Genomic DNA, 20,251 nt, shown 5'->3' with positions numbered 1-20,251 from the left:
TGAAAAGTGTGGTTTTACTCCTGACCTCTCTGCCAATATCGTTTGTGGGGCTCTCCTGTCACTACCATTTATGTAACATTCCTTCACAGTACCAGACCATTCGGTGCCACCGCTGGCACTGAACGAATAGTCCTGGCTCTGGCCATTGCCAGTGTGGAAACTGCATCTCCCTGGTGGTTGGGATTGCTGCGTCAGCTAAAGGATCACTCCTCTTCAAGCAGTGCTTGGGATTCTCTGCCATCGATTCTACGGGAATCACACCTCTGCATCGGATCATGCATTAGCACCTGCCCAGCTTAATTCTGCGGGTGCCCGTTGTTTCCAGTGTGCAGCCTCCTGTGCTACTTTTCATGTTGCGATGCCCCATTCCATTCCCTTGTTACACACCAATACTTCTTCTGTTCTCAACACCTCAAGTGGTAGAATGTGGTGCCACTGAACTGTCTTGTCACTGGTGCTCCTTGCTGTCAAGATCCACCTTTAAGAGACCAATTGATATAACCTTCTAAAATGACCCTTATTGGCTATACTTGAAATTATTCATTTAGTGTTAATCATTGTGAACTTGTTTGAATACTGTTTATGCACTATAATCTTTATAATGCTTTTTGAACCAATGTAGACACTTTTTTGCTGATGACCACAGTTCTGAGATGACAGTAATAGAGTGCTTGTGTAACTTCTTTACTGTAACACAAAAACTGTAAGTTGCCTTAAACAAAAGCATCAGATCGAAAAGTACCAATGAAATCACTGTACTTAAATTAGCCATGTCACTAATATGCCTCAAATGTCTTAGGACATGTTCAGTGTTGGAAAGTATCACATAAAATGTGCGAGATGGACATTGATATTTTAAGACAAAAGGACAGTTAAAATACACAGCAAGAACAGACGACTACTGAAAGTGAAAGAAAGAGGACAAACTGAACGGAAAAAATAAGCAAAAATAACATTCCGATCATGTAAAAAAAAAACGAAAACTACTAAAATGTAGTGAGGGCAGAATGAGAACAACACAGCCACTTCTAATTCAAAGCGTCTACATTAAATGTTTCATTAATTACACGGAGAAAATGATCGAACAGAAAGCGAGAGAGAGAGAGAGAGTGAGTGAGTGAGTGAGTGAGGGAGAGAGAGAGAGAGAGAGCGAGAGAGAGGGTGGTGTCATCTGATTCTTTTCCTGTTGGGGGAAAAAAAAGCTACGAAACGCCACCCTCGGTGACTGTAAACGGATACGTGGAGTGCCTGGACATGCCGAAGGAGGGAAGAGAGGAGAGAGACGTGAATTAACAGGCAATTTGCATGTTTGTAAAAACAAGAGGACAAATCAAAAGCCTCCCGAGGAAGAAGAAGAGCTCGTCACATCAAAGGGAAAGTAACTTTTGGAAAGTCTGTTTTGCGGCTGCTGGAGGAACCACTTGACTGAGAAACTTTGCGTGGCTCTTCCTGTCTGAGATTCGGCCGCAATAAAGTTGTGTGGCCCGAGCGGCGCCGGAGCGAATCGGAGCGGAGCGGAGCCGAGCCGAGCCGAGCCGAACCCGGCTATGGCCCGTGGGACGCGCCGTGGCCGCGCGGGACTCTGCGACGTTCGTCGCGCGAGCGTCGCCCGCTTGTTCGTGGCGCCGAATGACCGATTTGCGAGCTAAAAGTGTTCCTACACGGAGGCTGAATGCCTCTTTCCTGCCATTCTTCTCCACCTCTCTTGCGTTTCCTGCTCTGGTCACCAGCCACGGCTTCGAAAGGAACCGAGCAAACCGCATAATAACGTGATCGTGAGCCTGAGCGGCTGTAACGCGTACACAACACATGATCATGATGATTTTTAAACGGGAATCGCTGTACTCGGGACACCTTAACTTAACTTAAGTTAACCTTTACTTGGAGCGGGACTGCAAGCCGCCTCGTCTACTGACCGACCTGTGATACTTGACTGTGAAATGTTAGTTCGCTCGTTTGTTTGTTTTTCTTCTTGTGCCCCCCTGACCCTCCGTTCCGCGCTTTTGTCGCTTAATGCGAAATGCTTCGCGTCATTATTTCCACATGGACTAGTCGTTCTCGCTCGCGGACTTCGCGGGAGCGTCGCGCGCTCACAGTGACCGCTGTCGCATCGCACGAAGACGAGCGGGCGCGTGCCGCCGCGGCGCGAATGTAACGAAGGGAACGCGCGCGCGCGCGCTCTCAGGTTGGACGCGCGACACGCGTTTGCTCGGCGTTTTGCGGCGCCGGCGGTGGCTCGACGCGTCCCGGCGGGAGCCTTTTCCGAGTTTCACGGATTGACCCCATGAGCGCGACGCACGCGAGCGAAAGGGAAATATGCGCTTCCGAGTCCTCCGTCTTCTCACGCGTACACGTCGATCCGCATGAATTGAAGGCCGAGAATGGAGCCGCTCAAGAATATCTTCTCTCTGTCCAGCTGGAAAGGTGTGGAACAGTCACGCACGGGGAACTTCACGAACCCCCTGTGGACCGCTTTGTTCGACTACGAAGCGGCCGGGAAGGACGAGCTGACCCTGCGGAAGGGCGACCTGGTGGAGGTGCTGTCCCTGGACTCGGAGGTGTCCGGGGACGAGGGGTGGTGGGCCGGCAAGGTCAATAACAAAGTGGGCATCTTCCCTTCGAACTACGTCTCCTTGAAACCGAGCCGCTACGGGACCCTGCAGGACCGCGCCGTGGTCGGGCAGCTCGGTCCGGCGGCGGCGAAAGACCACGAGCCGCAGGAGGTGGACTTCGCCGAGCTGAGCTTGGAGGAGGTCATAGGAGTGGGTGGCTTCGGCAAGGTCTACCGTGGCAACTGGAGGGGGGAGCTGGTGGCCGTGAAGGCGGCCCGCCGGGACCCGGACGAGGACATCAGCGTGACGGGCCAAAACGTGCGCCAGGAGGCCCGGCTCTTCGCCATGCTCACCCATCCCAACATCATCACCCTCAAAGGGGTGTGCTTGCAGGAGCCCAACATGTGTCTCATTATGGAGTACGCTTCAGGCGGGCCCCTGAGCCGGGCCCTGGCCGGGCGGCGCATCCCTCCGCACGTTCTGGTGAACTGGGCGGTGCAGATCGCCCGGGGGATGCTGTACCTCCACAGCGGGGCCATAGTGCCTGTGATCCACCGGGACCTCAAGTCCAACAACAGTAAGGCCCCTCGCGTCACATATCATCTCGCCTCGTTCGTGCGTGCTCCGCTATCGTCCTTCGTGTGGCCGGCACATGCGTCGAGGGTAGCTTGTTGTGTCATATCGAGTAGTCAACTTTACCGCGCTTTATGCATTTTGCACAGCGGGGTGTTCTTACCATGTAAGTTCAGGGTAAGTGCCTCCGTCAAGGATATTATGGCAGGATTGTCATGTGGGCCCAGGGCCTTCAGGTTACAAGGCGGCGTTCCTATCCAGGACTGGGACGCTAGCTGCTCTCCCAGAAGAATTAATTCATTCTCCCTAGGGCCTAGACAACTTATTCTCAGACATATTTCAGAAAAGTCACATTGTGAAAGTACTCTTACTACACGCTACTCAGGTTCATCAAAGTGTACAAACCGTGAAACTCAAGTGTTCATAATCCACTGCTTAATGCTAGAGGTACCTTATAACTGAACTTCCACAATTCTATAATAAACCAAAATAAAAGAAACACACACACATTTTCGGAAGAAACAGTACCTGTTAATTATTAATGTCATGATCAGTGAACATCATATGAAGTGGAGCGATGAACTTAGAAATCATTATATGAATAAGTGTCTGAAAATTTTGGAGCTCTTAAGCAGCATCGTGCTGACATTTATCGGTTATGGTGGTTGGTTCATGTTAAGTCTTGCTAATAATAGATGCCGTCGAATGAAATGAAGAGAATTTGCAGCTTTCGTACATCAAATTGTCACGAATCGTCCTTTTCCCAAAGATACATCGTGAACTGGATGCATTAGGTCTCGAGTTCTCTGTGACCGTCGGCGCTGGCGTTTCAGTAACATGCAAAGGAAAAGCGAAACATTTGGCTATATCTCTGTAGTACACTTTAACATTGAAAGCCCTCTTTACGCATATCTGTGGTAACTGATATAATGTCAGTGGTTGGAGATGCTCACCAGGAGCCAGCATGAGAAAAGTTACTCTGGTCAAAAAGGTCTGTGTCAGTAAACAGCAGTGGGTAAAGAAGTTAAGATTAGAAACTGTGGTTTTGACTAGAGATCAAGAGCATGCTCTTCATATAATTAACCTTCAATCTATTTTAAATTGTACTTGGACTCTGGAAATACTAAATACAACCCAGAAGGTCAAAATTAAATGATACACTAAATAATCTTAGGAATGTTTAGATAAAATTATGGGTCTGGTCAGTAATGTTACGGGGGATAAAATGCCCCAAATTTGCGCCTGTGCCAGTTTTTCGGGCTTGTATCCAGCACTATCACTGAAACAAAGGGTGATTGTTGTGCTCTTTTGGTTGGGTCTGAACAGGATAGATTCTCAGGGACCAAATATACATTCTCAGGGAGGTCAGATGTCTTGTTCCTTAGTATATTGGAAGTCATGTTTCAGGGTGACCTTTTATTCCGCAAGGCCACCTCAAAATTTGATGATTTTTTTTTTCTGGAAAACACTGGGTTTACCTCTGGAAAAGTTGAAGAACATAGTTCTTTTCTGCTCAGCTAGATGGTATCGCTCTTTCTTCATCTTGTTTTTGAGCAGTATCCTTCTTTGTAGACCTGTTGCAACTTGCCCCCGTTCAGCTGCTATTTCAGCGATAACCTGTTTTTTAAAATGCGTCTTTGTTTGTAACGTGGTATACTTCATAAGAAAACATATGGAGGCTTCCGGAATGTCCCTCCATAACGAGGTCTTACTGAAAGGTTGCGAAGTAGACTAAGCCACTAACCTTTTTCATCGCAAAGAGGCCGCCATTAATTGAATGTGACAAACAGCTCCAACATTTCAGACTTGAAAGCAACTGCATTTGTATTATTTCAAGCATAACTGTAATGGCAAATGTAAGTAAACACATTTGTTTAGTCTTTTGCCACAAAGATTGAAGAGCTACAGCATTGTAATTTATATTTGTTATATTTTACTTAACCTTCGGTCAGGTAATACGATCAGTATTTTTAGATTAATATCTCAGAAATGCTCATGTGAAAGGGAACGTATTCCGTTTGGCAAAACGTGCTCCAGCAACATCTCGATGAGTACGTCTCGTCGGATCTTTAGTTTGACACGACTGAAAAGTTGAGTCCTCGCACAGCGTGATTTCAGATGTGATTGATTAAATGAACAGCTCAATCAAGGCTTGAGCTTCGTTCATACAAAACCCAATATATGTGATTGGGAACCTCAGCTTTTAAATATCCCTGTATCCAGGTAATGAATGTGTTTAGCGTGTTTACCTGAGCACAATGAACGATTTTCAAAAGAAAAGTAGTCATATAATTAAGGTGTCAGGGAAGGATTCAACTCTTGTTCGTGCTTAATGATGGAAAGAAGGTCGACTTTGTTGATTAAGACTGCCAATACAGTGATGGCAACGTGTTATAAAAGCTTCTGTTCAAAAAGCCCAGTCAGTTGGCTTCCCAGTTCCCAAAGAACACTTAATAGAAATGAACATTAAAATTCTGCCTCAAGCTTCTTTATGTAAATTGCAGCAGCAGAACATGACTGATGTTAAAGGAAATAAAAGTGTGGCTTTTTTGTGGCAGTACAGATTCAGTAGATTCTTATTTGCATGTTAAGTTATGGAGAAATGGTTTCCAAATAAAGACGATCCTCAAGACGTTGAAATACGTATTTTGGCATGTCGTCCGGGTCAATATAAATGGGTTGAACGATGCTTCCTGCTACTGGAAGCCCTTATGCAATTATTTGCCTCTCATCGCATGTTTCCAGGTAACACGATCATTGTTTGTGGCCTTTTCGCTTTAGGTGTCGGTCATCACAGGGAAGCCTGTCGTGATGCTCGCTGCAGCCCTTCGGCCGTCAGACGGTACCGGCTTCCTGTCCGATTTGCTAGTCGGGTCACAAATAGCCGATCGATTTAGGTAGCGGCACCGAGACGGAATAGTGTCCCGTGCTCGCCCTCCGAACTGCTGCTGCAGCACTTTCTGTTGTAGTTATGTAAATAACTGTATTTGCAATTCCGAAGAGGGATTAAATGCCGACTTACGCAGAATACGAAACGGAGAACCTTGTTAGGTCACGATCGATTGGATACTCTGTTTGAGAACGTCTGAGTTTTGCCCTGGTAAAAACATCAACGAATGAAGCGCTGCTCTTATGGGACGACGGCGGTCTGTTAGCTTTATTAATAGTTATGCGTTTGTCTCCCGACGTCGTGAGCGTTCGTGTATGTTGAGAGCGCGGCTCGCCGCCGTTATCGCGACGCCTGCGAAGTGTGTAGTTTTTCCGGGTTCTTTTGGAAAAGTCTGTAGGACTTGTGCGCTTCTGGCGGTTTGGCCGACATGGCGATGACTAAATGTATTTGCTGATTACGAGCATAAACCGCGCGTGCTATATTTTGGTTGCTGCCTTTGCTTTCCATTTCTTTCGTATTCTGTAGAAAGGATTCAATTATTTGTACTTTGCCCCTTGACGAAAGATTGAAATTACATTGACTTTTTTCTTTGTGACAAATGTCTGTTTTTTTGTCGTCAACGGTGTACGGCGGTCTCGCCGGGATTTGTTGCAGCAGAAGACATGATATCGTATTCTAAGATGACATCCTTGCTCTTGAACCCAAGTGTCGTGTCAGTTCTCACCGAATTGGGTTTCCTTGCTCTATTTGGTGTTCGCCGCAGCGCACTCCTTACCGCTGTGAAGCCGTAGCTGCTTACGAGTGCGGTAGACTTGAAGTGACCTGTATCGGGCGGTTGTTACGGTACCGTTACGGTAGCGAGAAGGTTTGCAAAGCACGAGTTTGCGTATAACGTTGAGCTCGAGCTCTGATATCTGGGCTGTCTGACCCCGTCGCTTCCCCTCCGACTGCAGACGGCCATCCCTCTCTGTTCCTCTTCGTCGGTCTCCTGCTCTTTGTGTCAGCGGAGAGTTTGCCAGACTGCCTGTCGGCTAGCGGTCGGGCCCTCCCGGGACAAAGCTTCCCTTCTTCCCGGGAAAGCCCCCGCCCCGCCGGAATGCTCCCCTCGCCTACGGGCAGAACTAGAGCGATGCGGACAGGAGCGGAGGGAGGGCACGGGAAGAGCAGAAAGACCGCCACGGGTGTAGCGCGCTCCTGAAAGTGTCCCCTTGCGTTGAGGCGCCTCGCGGTTCGGGAGAATCGACCTTTTCGCGCAAATGAAGGCGGCGCCGCCCTCGGTGTCGACAGACTTTGTTTAAGGAAAGCCCTGAATCCCGAGCTTCACGCCGAAACCGAAGAGTAGTTGCGGCCGCTGCTAGCGAAGTCGAGGATGTCTGTGTCGCTTCTGCGTCGTGAAGCCGTGCGTGCGTGCGTGCGTGGGTGCGTGCGTGCGTGCGTGCGTTTTTCTAATGCGTTTCTGTCGTGCTTTAATGTCGCGTGTTCCTCCCAACAAGGAGAGTCGTCCTGTTTGGGAAGAACGGAGGTTTTACCTCCGGCACTCGCTCAATTTCATAACGTACGTGTGCTTTTTGGAACAATGCGATCCGTAGGCTGTTAATGTGCAGCGTCAGTTGTGCGATTGCTGCCTTGGGTCGGCGTGGAATGAAGGCCGATGAGTTCCTTCATAGGTTTGCTGCTCCGGTTGCTTAGTTGAACCTTTGACTCTCCTTTAATTGTTATTTACTGTTGCTTTAGCAATGGAAGAGCACAGCTCGAGAACACCAGAAAGAAGCTGCAGGACACCCTTTCTGTGATTGTGATAGCCCTTCTCTGTCTTTATTCGTGGATTAATTGCTTTGAATTTTATGTGTATTCACAGATTTATAAATGTAGCGGTGTTCATTTTTCCCGCTCTCTTCGTTTGTCTCTGCCTCCCCTCCTTTTTTTAAAAAACAAAAAGTGCATGCAGCGAGTTTTTTTTAAATTTAAGTCTTTCTCACTTCCCCATGTAGCCCTGTAATTAACGTAGACTTTATGGCACTGTAGCATTGCGAGTTCCCTAATATAGAGTTTATAAACGTAAAGATCCTTTGTTCTTAATTTTTGCTTCGGTTTAAAAAAAAAAACAAAAAAAAAAGAAAAACCCCACCTAAGGCCCTGCAACGAAATGGCCGTCATTTAGTTTCCTACTGATTCAGTCTGTTTCCTGCTGTTACCGTTACAGAGTGATTTGCTATTGTTTCACCAGTCGCCCTTTCAAAATCTCCGTTTTTTGCACTGTCTTCAGCATTAGCCCCTTTTATTTGGGACTTCCTGTATTATCGAGGTGTAGCTGATGTTTAAAAAGAGTGAACCGATACCAATCTGTGAAAGACCGAGCTGAAGAGACGCAGTTGCGAGGGTAAGAATCGGACGGGCACGATAAAGACTTTGCTTGCCGGTTTGCAGAAGTGACAGTGCTCGTTTCCTGCCGTTTTTAATTTGTATAGTTAGTTGGCTCTTGGAACCGCCGCAACGCGCCCCGCTCACGCGTCCGCCGCCTCGCCGGTATGCCTACATGGGACGGAGGAGCGCGCGGTGTGGTTTCGCGGGCACCGCTTGCCCTCGTGACGTCGGGTCTCGTGTTGGCTTCGAGCGCTCGGTCACCGCACGGGATGTGAGAAGAGAAGGGGAGGCACGGAGCGAGGAGGAGGGAGAAATCCAAAATTGTGCCCACGAGTCACTTCTCGGGCCGCGTTCGGCGTTTGGCCTCCGGGGTCTCGTTCTTAGACGCTGTTGTTTCAAGGCTTCGTTACCCCAAGTAGGAGACGCCGCTGCACAATTACCGTTTTCTCGTGCGTTCGTTGGTCGTTTAACCTTTAAAGAAAAGCACCCGCTCCTAGGTTTTTGGTTGCCGAGATGGAACCAGATCTGGATGTTCGAGGTCTCCTGAGCCGAGCGACCCGACTAGGCGGAAGGAGGAAAAGTGACAGCCCAAGATTATATTTGACGTGTCTACTTTTGTTTATGGCGCACGCGCAGTACAAAAATGAATCGCGTGATATTGCCATATAAATTATTAGTGTTGTCCTGTTTATTGGTCCACGCAGCTGATACACACAGCAACAACAATAATAATAATAAAAACAACATTGCTAAAGTCCTTTTAAGATCGATACACACACACACACACACACACACACACACACATTTCCCGAACCGCTTGTCACATACGGGGTCGCGGGGAACCGGAGCCTATCCGGCAACGCAGGGCGTAAGGCCGGAGGGGGAGGGGACACACCCGGGACGGGACGCCGGTCCGTCGCAAGGCACCCCAAGCGGGACTCGAACCCCAGACCCACCGGAGAGCAGGACCCGGTCCAACCCGCTGCACCACCGCACCCCTTTAATATCAATAAACCAATGGAATAACGTAACAATTAGGAAATGACAGTAGCGTCCTTGGACAAATACTTTGTAGAAGGACAATTATCATTGTGTTAGAAGAATGTTGAAATGTTCTGTTCCTGGTAAACATGGACGTTTTATTAGCAGTTCAGTTTTTTTATGTATTAATTTTATTTTCGGGAAGTAAAGTGTCTCTTACTTCCCTTCCTTGCACAATTTATGACGATATGGAGCCTTTTTTTCTTCTTTTTCAAATGATGGAGGAAGATTGCGGCCTCAAGGCCGGCCCAGATTGTATTAATTTTTAACAGGATCACTTTTATCTTTTTTTAAAATAATTTTATCCAGCGCAGAATGTCTTTCCAGAGACGTCTTTGTGGTAGAAGCGGTACCCCATGTGCAGAAATGCTCCGTTTCCTCTTTAAGGTCTTGCAAAGTGCTGTTTACTCTCCTTCATTCTTCAGTTCTCCTCGCCCAGCCTATAGAGAATGAGGACATGGAGGGGAAGACCCTCAAAATCACAGACTTTGGACTGGCACGTGAGTGGCATAAGACAACCAAGATGAGCACCGCGGGCACTTATGCCTGGATGGCGCCTGAGGTGATCAAGTCGTCCACCTTCTCCAAGGGCAGTGACGTGTGGAGGTGAGTGGTGAGGGAACATCGATATTGTTGATGACTGGATGATGCCATGAAGCAATAGGAATATATGTTTTGTTTGCTCAGCTCCTCTGGTAAAATTACATTTCTTACACGGCTATTTTGTACAATGCGGGGCAAGAACAGGCACTTGCAGAAGAACCGATTTCTTTCTGCCGAGTTCATGCGCAGAGGTGACGTTTGCCAAATTGACGGCAAATTTAGAAACGTAATACGTCTGCGTAACAATTTAAGCTTGCTTTCTTAGCGAAAATGTGATTACAATCACGCAGCTGCGTTCAACAAAGAAAACAAATAAAACAGTTATTGCAGAGACAGTCTTTCGCCAGAGGCAGAAAAAGTTGGAATAAACTTTTGTGCGTTTTTAAGTCTTGTGTTCTCTGCGCGCATGCCGGAGTTATCCCTGACGTGCAAAGGAACGCGCGCCCTGTCTCGGAGGGCTCCCCGACGCGTGTGTGTGTGTCTGTATACTGTCCTGCAGCTATGGCGTGCTGCTGTGGGAGCTGCTGACTGGGGAGGTTCCCTACAAGGGCATTGATGGTCTGGCTGTGGCCTATGGAGTGGCTGTCAACAAACTCACGCTCCCCATCCCTTCCACCTGCCCCGAGCCTTTTGCACAGCTGATGACAGGTGAGATATAGAGGCACAAGGAGCTGTACGATCGGAAGGATTTATGTGCGTGCGTGCGTGCGTGCGTGCGTGCGCGTTTACCTGATGCCTTCGTTTAAGGAGACGTTCAACGTTAGGATTGTACAGTGGGTATTAACAGGATCTCAGGATGGTGTGCTGGCAGTCCAAGATGAAATAGTGTGCTGCGGCTGACCTAGGATCGGTCCAGGACTGCACGCAATTGTCAGAGTTAAACGGAATGAAACCATTGCAAACTGAGGGCAGTTTAAATGTAATTTAAAAGTTGAACCAAGGCTAAGAGCACAAGGAGATGTGACCAGAAATTTGTGTGCGTAAAGATGGAAACTGGCACGAACGATGCGAGGTGTGTGTGGACGGTCCCCTGGTAAGAGAAGTGCACCGATGGGATGTTTTGGTTGCGCAGAGTGCTGGGACCAGGACCCCCACCACCGGCCCAGCTTCGCCTCCATCCTGTCTCAGCTCACTGCCCTGGAGCAACAGGTCCTGGATGAGATGCCCCAGGAATCCTTCCACTCGCTGCAGGAGGACTGGAAGCTGGAGATCCAGAGCATGTTCGATGAGCTGCGGGCAAAGGAGAAGGTAGGATGGGCAAGGAATGGAACGCGGAAGTACCAGGTGCAGCTGCTGTCTTCGGACTCTAAGGTTGCGGGTTCGAATCTCGTCTCGAGCTGTAGTACCTTTGAGCAGGGAGCTTACTCTAAATCAGAGGTCTTGTGAAAGGGCTGGTGAGTCTGAGTCTGCAGTGAAGCACATTGTCACTTTGCTGACTGGGATGCGTTCACGTTACACGCACCTTTATTCTCATTTTTGAACGTGACAAGCGGTTATTATTAACAGCTATTATTTAGCTAACACCTTTTGTCTAAGGTGTCCTACACAGCCAGATACTGAACTTCCTGCAGTCCTTTACCTGTCAGTACAGCAGCGCAGTGAAACAGTGGCACAGTCATCCATACCCTATGTACCCTCTGGGCGATTTGCACGTGGTTCTTGACTTACGGCAGAGTTACGTTCCCGCATCCCCGTCGTAAGTTGACGTTGTTGAAAGTTGAAAAGCCCCTCGGGAACCATAAGGACGTATAAACAGTGAAAATTCACAAATTTTCTATTGTATAACGGGGTTTTGTCATATTTTTCACTACTTTCACACATTATTCATGCTATGCCGATACGTACGGCAAGGTATTATAATTGTTCGTGCGGCACTATCGTTTTCACTTTCGCTGCTAAATCTACTATCTTTCGCCTTTTCAGCACCACCAGAACACTCACTTTTTGTGTGCTGGCCATTTTAAATCAAAAGTATCTTGAAGGGAACTGCAAACAAAATGTTTTGTAGACAAACTCAGTCAGTGCTACATACCCAAACGCTGGCAGAGACAGAGTCAGTAACAAATATTGATACTATTTATATTTATTTATTTAGCTGATGCTTTTCACCAAAATGAATTATAATGGGCGGGGCGCGGTGGCGCAGTGGGTTGGACCGGGTCCTGCTCTCCAGTGGGTCTGGGGTTCAAGTCCCGCTTGGGGTGCCTCGCGACGGACTGGCGTCCCGTCCCGGGTGTGTCCCCTCCCCCTCCGGCCTTACGCCCTGAGTTGCCGGGTTAGGCTCCGGCTCCCCGCGACCCCGTATGGGATAAGCGGTTCAGAAAATGTGTGTGTGTGTGTGTGTATGTGAATTATAATGTTAAGCTACTTATTCATCCATTTGTACAGCTTGGTAATTTCTTTTTTTTTTTTACTTGAGCATTTCAGGGTAAGTACCTTGCTCAAGGGCACTACAGCAGGAGATAGGATTCGAACCCATGACCACTAAGTTCAGATGTGGCTGCTCTAGCCACAGTGCTACCTGTTCTTACTTAACAGCAGATGCAGTCTTTTTTATTAGATGTTGGGACTCAAAAATAATATAATAAAGTAACTGGATGGCCGTTGTAAGTGCAGGTGGTCATAAGCTGTGTGTGTCGTAACTCAGGCTGCCAGCAGTCACCAGTCTACCTGAAACACGTATCTGCGGAGTATCGGAGTGTATCTGTGAAGATCTTTTTTAAACAATTGGCTTTACAATGACAGTTTTATTTTTTGATCAGTTTTTGGCGGGGCAGAATCCGTCGAAGTCCATCGTTCGCTCTTAAATCTCCAGAAAGGTCAAACCTGCGTGTGTCTGCGTCTCCAGGAGCTGCGGTGCCGCGAGGAGGAGCTCCAGCGGGCCGCTCTGGAGCAGAAGTCCCACGAGGAGTTCCTGCGGCAGCGCGAACAGCAGCTCGCTCAGTGGGAGCAGGATGTGTTTGAGCGTGAGCTCAGCCTACTGATCCTGCACATGAACCAGGAGAAGCCTAACGTGAAGAAGCGCAAGGGCACCTTCAAAAAGCACAAGCTGAAGGGCAAGAACGGCGAGAAGATCAGCATGCCGCAGGGTAGGAGCCGCACCTTTTCGCACGGGAGAAGCTCGTGCTCTTCTCCGAAGCGACTTACACCGCTAAGGTACCTACGATTATTTACCCGTTTATACGGCTGGGTAGTTTTACTGGAGCAATTTAGGGTAAGTACCTCGCTCAAGGGTACTGCGGTTCGAGGTGGGACTCGAACCTGCACCCTTTGGGTCCGAAGGTAACGGCTGTAACCACTGCAATACCAGCTGTCCCCAGCTTACCTGCAACCAAGTGTGTGTTTTATGTCTCTTTGAGAGAGGGAGACTAGAGCCATCTGTGTCATCTTGTGCCGCTGCACGCGAAGCCTGCCGTGTTTGGGACGCCTGCGCCGTGCTGGCTCGGTGCCAGCAGCAGCGTGGCGAGTTTCGGGTGGTTAATGAAAGGGAGATGCAGGCTGCCACGGCAGCAGGCTTCCTGTCCGCAGGCCAGGCTGAGCCGCACTTAGAATAGCTGCCCTTTTTGCGTCACTGCCCTTAACCTTCCCGGGAAAGCTTATGGCCAGGGGCAGCCGTTTGAGGCCTTCTGGAGAATTCCGCAGGCTTAGGAAAACGAGCAGTTTGCTCAATTTACTCGGCTCCCTTTGGCGACGGGGGCCGTTCTCGTTGGCGGAATTTGCCGACGGTAACTGAAGACGTGACGTGTTGTTAGAAAGCATCACCTCTCTTGTCTGCCTGTCCATCTCACTTAAATTCTCCGTTTCGTTGTGCTCTCGGCTTCCATTTCCCTCTTCATATGTCTCATATTTTCTCACTTTCTATTTACTTTCAGTTTTCTTATTTCCCAGCTGAATCTTTATATTGGTTTGATTTTATTTAATCTTGACTTTTTTCTTGATCTCTCTCTCGCGCTCTCTCTCTTTGTATCTCCGTCTTACTTCAATTTCCTTCGACGTCCCGTAACCCCAGCCGTCATCCTACTCTTTTCATTGTTTTCATGTATCGAAAAATATCTGCTCTCTTCTAACAAACGTATATATTTTTTTATTATTGTTCCTCAGATTTCATCCATAAAATCACAGTGCAGGCTTCCCCAGGGCCGGAGAAAAGGAATTTTCCAGACGTGGGCTCGGGATCCTCTCCTTCTTTTGGCCCCCGCTTTCGGGCCATCCAGCGTGAGTCCCTCCCTCCTTATCTTGCATTTCTTATCATGCATGTGTTTTCTGTTTTCTGTGTGTGTGTGTGTTTGTTTTCTCCATTCTTCAGCATTTGTTTATTGTTCTTGCTTAACACACATATTTCAGCAAACTTCGTATTATTAGCCACTAGAGCAGTACTGCTGGATCCTCACTGAGTTCACTTTGACCCCCTTTTTTTGGGTTTCAGGAGCAGGACTCCAGCTGTGAAGAAAGTTTTAAGATTGAAAGTTCATATAATTTGACCTTTACTCTCCGCCCGTTTTCCTTCCCTCCATACAATCCCTACCGCTGCTGATTGCGCTTCGGCACTTCAGTTCACAATGTCTGCGCTGCAGTTTTGAACGTTGGAGAACTTAAAGAAGCTTCCAAATGGGCTTCCTCTTCTAAGTGGGAGGGGGCAGTTGGTAGTGTAGTGTAGTGTAGTGTAGTGTAGTGTAGTGTTTAGAGCTGCTGCCTTTGGACCCAAAGGTTGCAGGTTCGAATCCCCCTCCAACTGCAGTATCCTTGAGCAAGGTACTTACAGTAAGTTGCTCCAGTAAAATTACCCTGCTGTAAAAATGGGTAAGTAATTGTAAGCAGCTTAACTTTGTAAGCCGCTTTGGATAAAAGCGTCGGCTAAGCGAATAAATGTAAGTAGCGGTCACAGATTATTGCGGCATTTTAATTCTACACTTCAGTTTTCCTCCAAATGGGGGCGCTCTTGCTTACGTTATCAAACGCGCCACTGAAAATACTCCTCACTGCTACTACGTGCCCTCAATACATACATTAGTACCGAATTTGAATGAGTTTTCTCTCTTACTCTGCTAAGTGTTTGTGAGATAAATATGTAGATAATCAAAATCAATTAGATTTCTCTTGTAGTAAAGTGATAAAATGTAACACAAAAGTAATTGGATGATTATTAAGGAAAAGTTATTTGTTCGTATCTGTACCGGTGTTGATCAGCTGAGCGGTGCAGAAATGATTACTGCTCCCATTTTAACGGTTAACCTCGGCGGTGAGACGGGGGTAACTGACCTCCTTAAAAAAAAGCGATCAGCAATTTTCACGGGACTCAATTTTTCAGACATTATCGCCTAACTTTCTGGGTTTTGTGAGTTTGGGTTTTTCCCTGGATGGTTACTGTAGTTTACATGTCGCTGCGAACCGGGAGCAATAAATGCTGGCAGAGAAGTGCTGTTTTCACAGGGCGGCCCCTCCCCCGCTAAAAGACATTACCGAATGCGTTTTGAATGCGCGCACGGTGCGCGTTCTTGCTTAGGAGTGTAAAATACAGCGCTAGAAGGACGGCTCGCGTCCCCTTGGTCCGTGACCCGTGTCTCTCCGCAGTGAGTCCCAGCGAGAGCAGCAGGCCTTGGGGTCCGCCCTCCGTGTGGCCGCCGGAACCCGCGGCCCACAAGCAGCCCGGCGAGGAGCACCGTTTGGGGCTGCACTGGAACCAGCAGAGTCCCAAGAGCCCACGCAGACCCAAAGTGCTGCGCCTCAACTCTCAGGACTGCGGGTAACTGCGCGCGCTTCCCTCCTCGGTCTTTAGTGACCCTTCCGTGGGCCGCGCTCTCCGAAGTGCGACCGTAGCGCAGCTGAGAGAGGAAAATAAATTCTTTCCTTTTATGTTCAGGTATGTTTCGCATCGGTTGACTTCTCGTTGCGTTTCTCTCCGTTTTGTCGCGTTTCAGCCTTTCTATGAGGGCGAAGCTCTTGGAGCTGGACAGCAATCAGAATGGAAACTCGAAGAGCGATTTGGAGGAGTACAGACCTCCGACCCCGGAGTCCCATCTAAACGGTAACAGCAGTCACGCGTGCTCTTCTCGACGCCGAACGTTCACTCCTACCGCATTGTTGCCCCTGAGATGCAGATCAGCCGCAAGACGCTTGGAATAAAAATATACCGACTTCGTATCGAGAGGAATGTATTTAGCACTAATCTGCGTTCACGTACAGAGGAGCCACTTTAAGATTCCTGTCATATTAAACCCGAAGCCGTATTCAACAGATTTGGATGTGAGCTGAGCCTCTTGTTTTCCCTGGAAGTTCGAGAGGGGAGATGTTCTCCCGCTCCCCTCTGTTGGTGTCAGTGATGGTAACGGGGTAACAGTTAGTAGTTGTGACTGTGATTCTTTGCATCATTTTACATTTCACATTTATTCATTTAGCAGATGCTCTTCTCCAGGAAGCATCAAAGCTGTAAAATTTAGCTCCTTTCTGAACGCGTGGCTGCCTTCTTTTCGGTGTCTCTCTTGCAGGGTTCTCTCTGAAGGAGACCCCTCGGACTAGTCTACCTCACGGGGACTCGGGAAGCGAGGAGGGGTCCCCGCGCTGGCCCCACCACTCCCCGGCAGGCTCACCTAGACCAGAGCGCAGCTCCCCCGGGGGTCTTCCGAGGAGCACTCACAAGGCCCTGCTGGACGGGGGCGCTTTGCTGGCCTCGGTAGCCCTCGGACGATGCTTGGAAGCACCCCCCAAAGTGCCGCCTCGACCGAGCCTCCATCCTCCGGAGGCTGAGCAGCCGCTCCCAACGGTGTCTTTATTCCGGGACCCGCCCACTGTGGACGACCTCATCACCTTTAGCCAGACAGAGGTTCTCCCCACACCTGCCTGTAACTTGGCCTTGCAACCCGCTATTCCACCTCTGCAGGCCTGGGGCACGCAGGGTCAGGGAGGTCCTGAACCTCAGCAAGAGCAAGCGAAGTTCTCCCCAAAGGACTGGGTTGCTGTGGAGCCCCAGGCCAACGGGGAACATGTGTCCAACCCCTGGAGTCCAGGCGCAGACAGGAGGAGGAAACCGAGTCAGGATCTCCTTTCCGCTCATTTAGGTGAGATCTTCTCCTCAACCTCTCTCGTCAGGTGCAGGTCTGCACTGTTCCTTCCCAAAGCGGGAAGGGATCATTTTTACATGTGGCACTTGTCATCAGTGCCGCGCTAAGGAAACTTCATGATAAACGGAGGCAACCCGCTTACGTTTATCTGGCACTTTTCTCTAAACCGACTTTCTTTTAGTTACGCGTTTGTACAGCTGGGTAATTTTACTGGAGCCATACCTGGTGCCTGGTACATACCTGGCACTTACCTGGTAAGTACCTTCAAGGGTACTACAACCAGAGGTGGGATATTCAAACCTGCAACCTTTGGGTCCAAAGGCAGCAGCTGTAACTACTACACTACCAGCTGCCCCTTCCCAGTTGCAGGTATTCAGCAGTCCGGCGTATTTATTGAACTCAGATACAGGTATAGTGAAAAGTACAGAATGAGCAGATATTCTGTATACAAATCAAAGTATTAGATTTCTGTAGTCTAACAGGATCCCAGGAGCAGGTATGTGACCCTTTTTTTTTTTTTTTTTTTTTTTTTTTTTTTTTTTAAAGCACATGCAAAAAAAAGGATAGGAAATACGGCCGAGAATTTCTTGTTCTTTTAACGACACACGTCTTGAAAATGGTGTAACTGTTCACGCATCGTAACTCCATAAGCATCCCCAGATACAACCTTTATTCAGCCATTACTCTGGCATTGTACTTGCTCATTTGTGTATCTTGTAATATTTAATAAAAAAAAGTAGAGAATAAAAAAAAGAGAAAAATTGGTGTGGGTATCAGGATTTGTTTATTCTGTGTCTTATGCACCTACTCCAACGGTGAACCTCGGTGCAGCAAGCGGTAGGTAACAAACTAGGTTTGCTCGAGACTTTCATGTCTGCAGCTATGTCTCCTTCTCTCAATGTAATGCATAACTTGTACTTTTGCTGAGATGTACGTCGCTTTGGACAAAAGCGTCTGCTAAATGAATTAATGTAAATGAAAAGTAAATGTTTTTGAAAAGCAGAGGGAGGCTTTTCTCTAATTATTCACAAGTCCTTTCGGTGGTCCTGGAAAAATCACTTTAACGTGATTGCAACATCTTCTCACTGTACCGATTGTGTGATTAAATGGCCGGGAAATTTGATTAAATAGATCTGCCGTGTGTAGTAAAAACCAAATTCAGAGCTCTTCACGCTGCTGTTTCTGGGCTCGGGCAGAGCGACGGAACACGACCGCTTTTTCCGTTCTGAAATTTGCTTATTGTCTCGGTGTCTTTTCGAGCACATGAGCTACATCTATCCATGGGAGGTGGTCGTCGTGGCCCAGATTCACATTCGCTTGTGTTTTGCTCTCTCCCCCCATCCTGTCAAAGGTGGCGACCTGCCCATGTGCTCGCAAGACATCCCAGAGAGAGACGGCCGCACATCCCCTGCGCCCCCTCTGCTCCCAAATCCTCGACTCTGGAGCCCCAAGGCACGGCGCCTGGATGTGAACGTTGTTCCGCGTCCGCGCCCGTCCCCCGTCAGGCCTCGCATTGACCCCTGGAGCTTCATCTCAGCTGGCGGTGCGGGACGGGCAAGCGGGCGCGCCGCCGCCGCCGCCACCGCCGAACCGGACGGGCCCTTCCGCAATGCCCCGGGGCGCCAGCCGTCCCCCACGAACCCGTTTGCGAACTGCGAGCCGTTCCCTCCCTCGGACTGCGACCCCTTCGCCCGCCTGGTGGACCCCAGCGGGACCGCGGACCGTGCCTCTGACGACCCCTTCTCCGTCCCCTTCGGCACGTCCCGCTCGGCCCCCGCCTCCGCCAACGCGAGTCCCTCCTTGTCTGCCCTCAGGGTGGCCCCCTTCTCGCCAGCCCTCGACTCCCCTTTCCTTGACCTCGGCTGGACGGGCAGAGGTCCGCTCTTGGACGCCGCCAAAGAGAAGGAGCGTCAGAGGCGGCAGCTGGCTGTAGGCCTGGAGCCCTGGAAGTCTCCGGCGCACCTCAGAAACGAGCGCTTCTGACAACGCCCCACAGCCCCGTCGAGTGCAAAGTGTTCGAGGAAGCGGCAAAGTGGAACGTGGCGCCGATTGTTCGATCCCCAAAACTGGAATGCGTGCACGTTCAGGTCCGCCGCCGTCACGGGCTCTTTGGCCGGAGGCGTCGGGTGCCGGATGCCGGGCGGCAGGGGAATTGGAGTCGGAGAAGGAAATTCGGTTGGAGCCGAGCCCGGCGAAACGGCCGCTTGTAAGAATTGACCCTTACCGTGACGCACGGAGATGGCGGATGTCGGCGTCCGCGCTCCTGCGTGGTTCGGTCCCGACGAGACGGAGCCGGGACTCCGCATCCCTCGGCGTCTTCGAACGCCTTTCTTATTCCGCATTATGAGCTCAAGTGGCTCCCTTCCTTGCGCGAGCAAAAGGACGGCTGGTTAAGCCGATAGTTGACGTTTTACCTGACAAAACACAACTGAAATGTGCAGTGCTGTCAGACTGTGCGAATAGCAGAACTTGGACTAACGATTCGCTGAATATTTTGGGGACACGGAATAAAACACTGGAATCATATTTTGCAGTGGGACCAAGAACGCAATATTAGAGGCCAAATGTTTGCACTTTGAGGGAGTGACACAATTTGCAGAGAGAAGCAATAAGACAAATTGGTGACGGAATACGCGGAAGATCCCGGCAAATAAAATACACATTCCTTTTTAAATTAAGCTGTTTTTAAAGATTATTACTGTTGTTATCCACAGTTTTAGCTCAGGGATGGGCGGTTCTACTCGTATGAAAAAGCAGTACATTTGTTTGTGATACACGCATTTCTGTAGCTTTTATCCCATTTACTTGAACCTGGAGTAAAATACACTTAAAATACACTTGGAGTAAAGTACACTTGCCTGTTTTTTTTCTTTTTTATTTTATTTTATTTTAAATTAATAAACCATACTAACGAACACCCTTCGGAGGAATACATTCAAAGTATATGTGTGGTTAATGATCATCGTCGCCCGAGTGATATTGGTGTGTACTGCTTTTTTGTGAGAGTAGCCTGGGTGGCTCCCGATGTCAGTATTTGGCTTGGAAGTGAAATCACGTTTGCTATGTGAGGTTGTAAAATTAGCTGCTCGTTGCTATAAGGGTGTCGAGCGTCACCTCGGACTCCCGGGATTCCCGGAGCGTTGGGCGCGCCGCGTGTGTGTTGGGGGCCG

At 48.9% G+C, this 20,251-nt stretch overlaps 1 protein-coding gene across 1 annotated transcript; it reads left to right on the top strand.

The window, feature by feature from the left end:
- Positions 1 to 1,201: 1,201 nt before the first annotated feature.
- Positions 1,202 to 19,963, top strand: LOC108934141 (mitogen-activated protein kinase kinase kinase 11-like). Its single transcript, XM_029250931.1, has 10 exons — positions 1,202 to 3,129; positions 9,846 to 10,026; positions 10,523 to 10,671; positions 11,096 to 11,271; positions 12,872 to 13,112; positions 14,125 to 14,238; positions 15,595 to 15,766; positions 15,942 to 16,048; positions 16,509 to 17,078; positions 18,433 to 19,963. Exons 1-10 carry the CDS (start codon positions 2,382 to 2,384, stop codon positions 19,062 to 19,064), a joined length of 3,090 nt encoding a protein of 1,029 aa, XP_029106764.1. The 5' UTR covers positions 1,202 to 2,381; the 3' UTR covers positions 19,065 to 19,963.
- The last annotated feature ends 288 nt before the right edge of the window (positions 19,964 to 20,251 follow it).

The sequence above is a fragment of the Scleropages formosus genome, chromosome 4 (genome assembly GCF_900964775.1).
Source record: "Scleropages formosus chromosome 4, fSclFor1.1, whole genome shotgun sequence".
Lineage (NCBI taxonomy): Eukaryota > Metazoa > Chordata > Actinopteri > Osteoglossiformes > Osteoglossidae > Scleropages > Scleropages formosus.
This window is presented reverse-complemented; position numbering and strand designations above follow the sequence as displayed.

What these genes read in the sequence shown, in the direction of transcription:
- LOC108934141 (XM_029250931.1), top strand. Translation starts at nt 2,382, where the DNA reads ATGGAGCCGCTCAAGAATATCTTCTCTCTGTCCAGCTGGAAAGGTGTG. An exon ending in CCGCTTTCGGGCCATCCAGC is followed by an intron (nt 14,239 to 15,594) that starts GTGAGTCCCTCC and finishes GTCTCTCCGCAG; the next exon opens with TGAGTCCCAGCGAGAGCAGC. An exon ending in CTCAACTCTCAGGACTGCGG is followed by an intron (nt 15,767 to 15,941) that starts GTAACTGCGCGC and finishes GTCGCGTTTCAG; the next exon opens with CCTTTCTATGAGGGCGAAGC.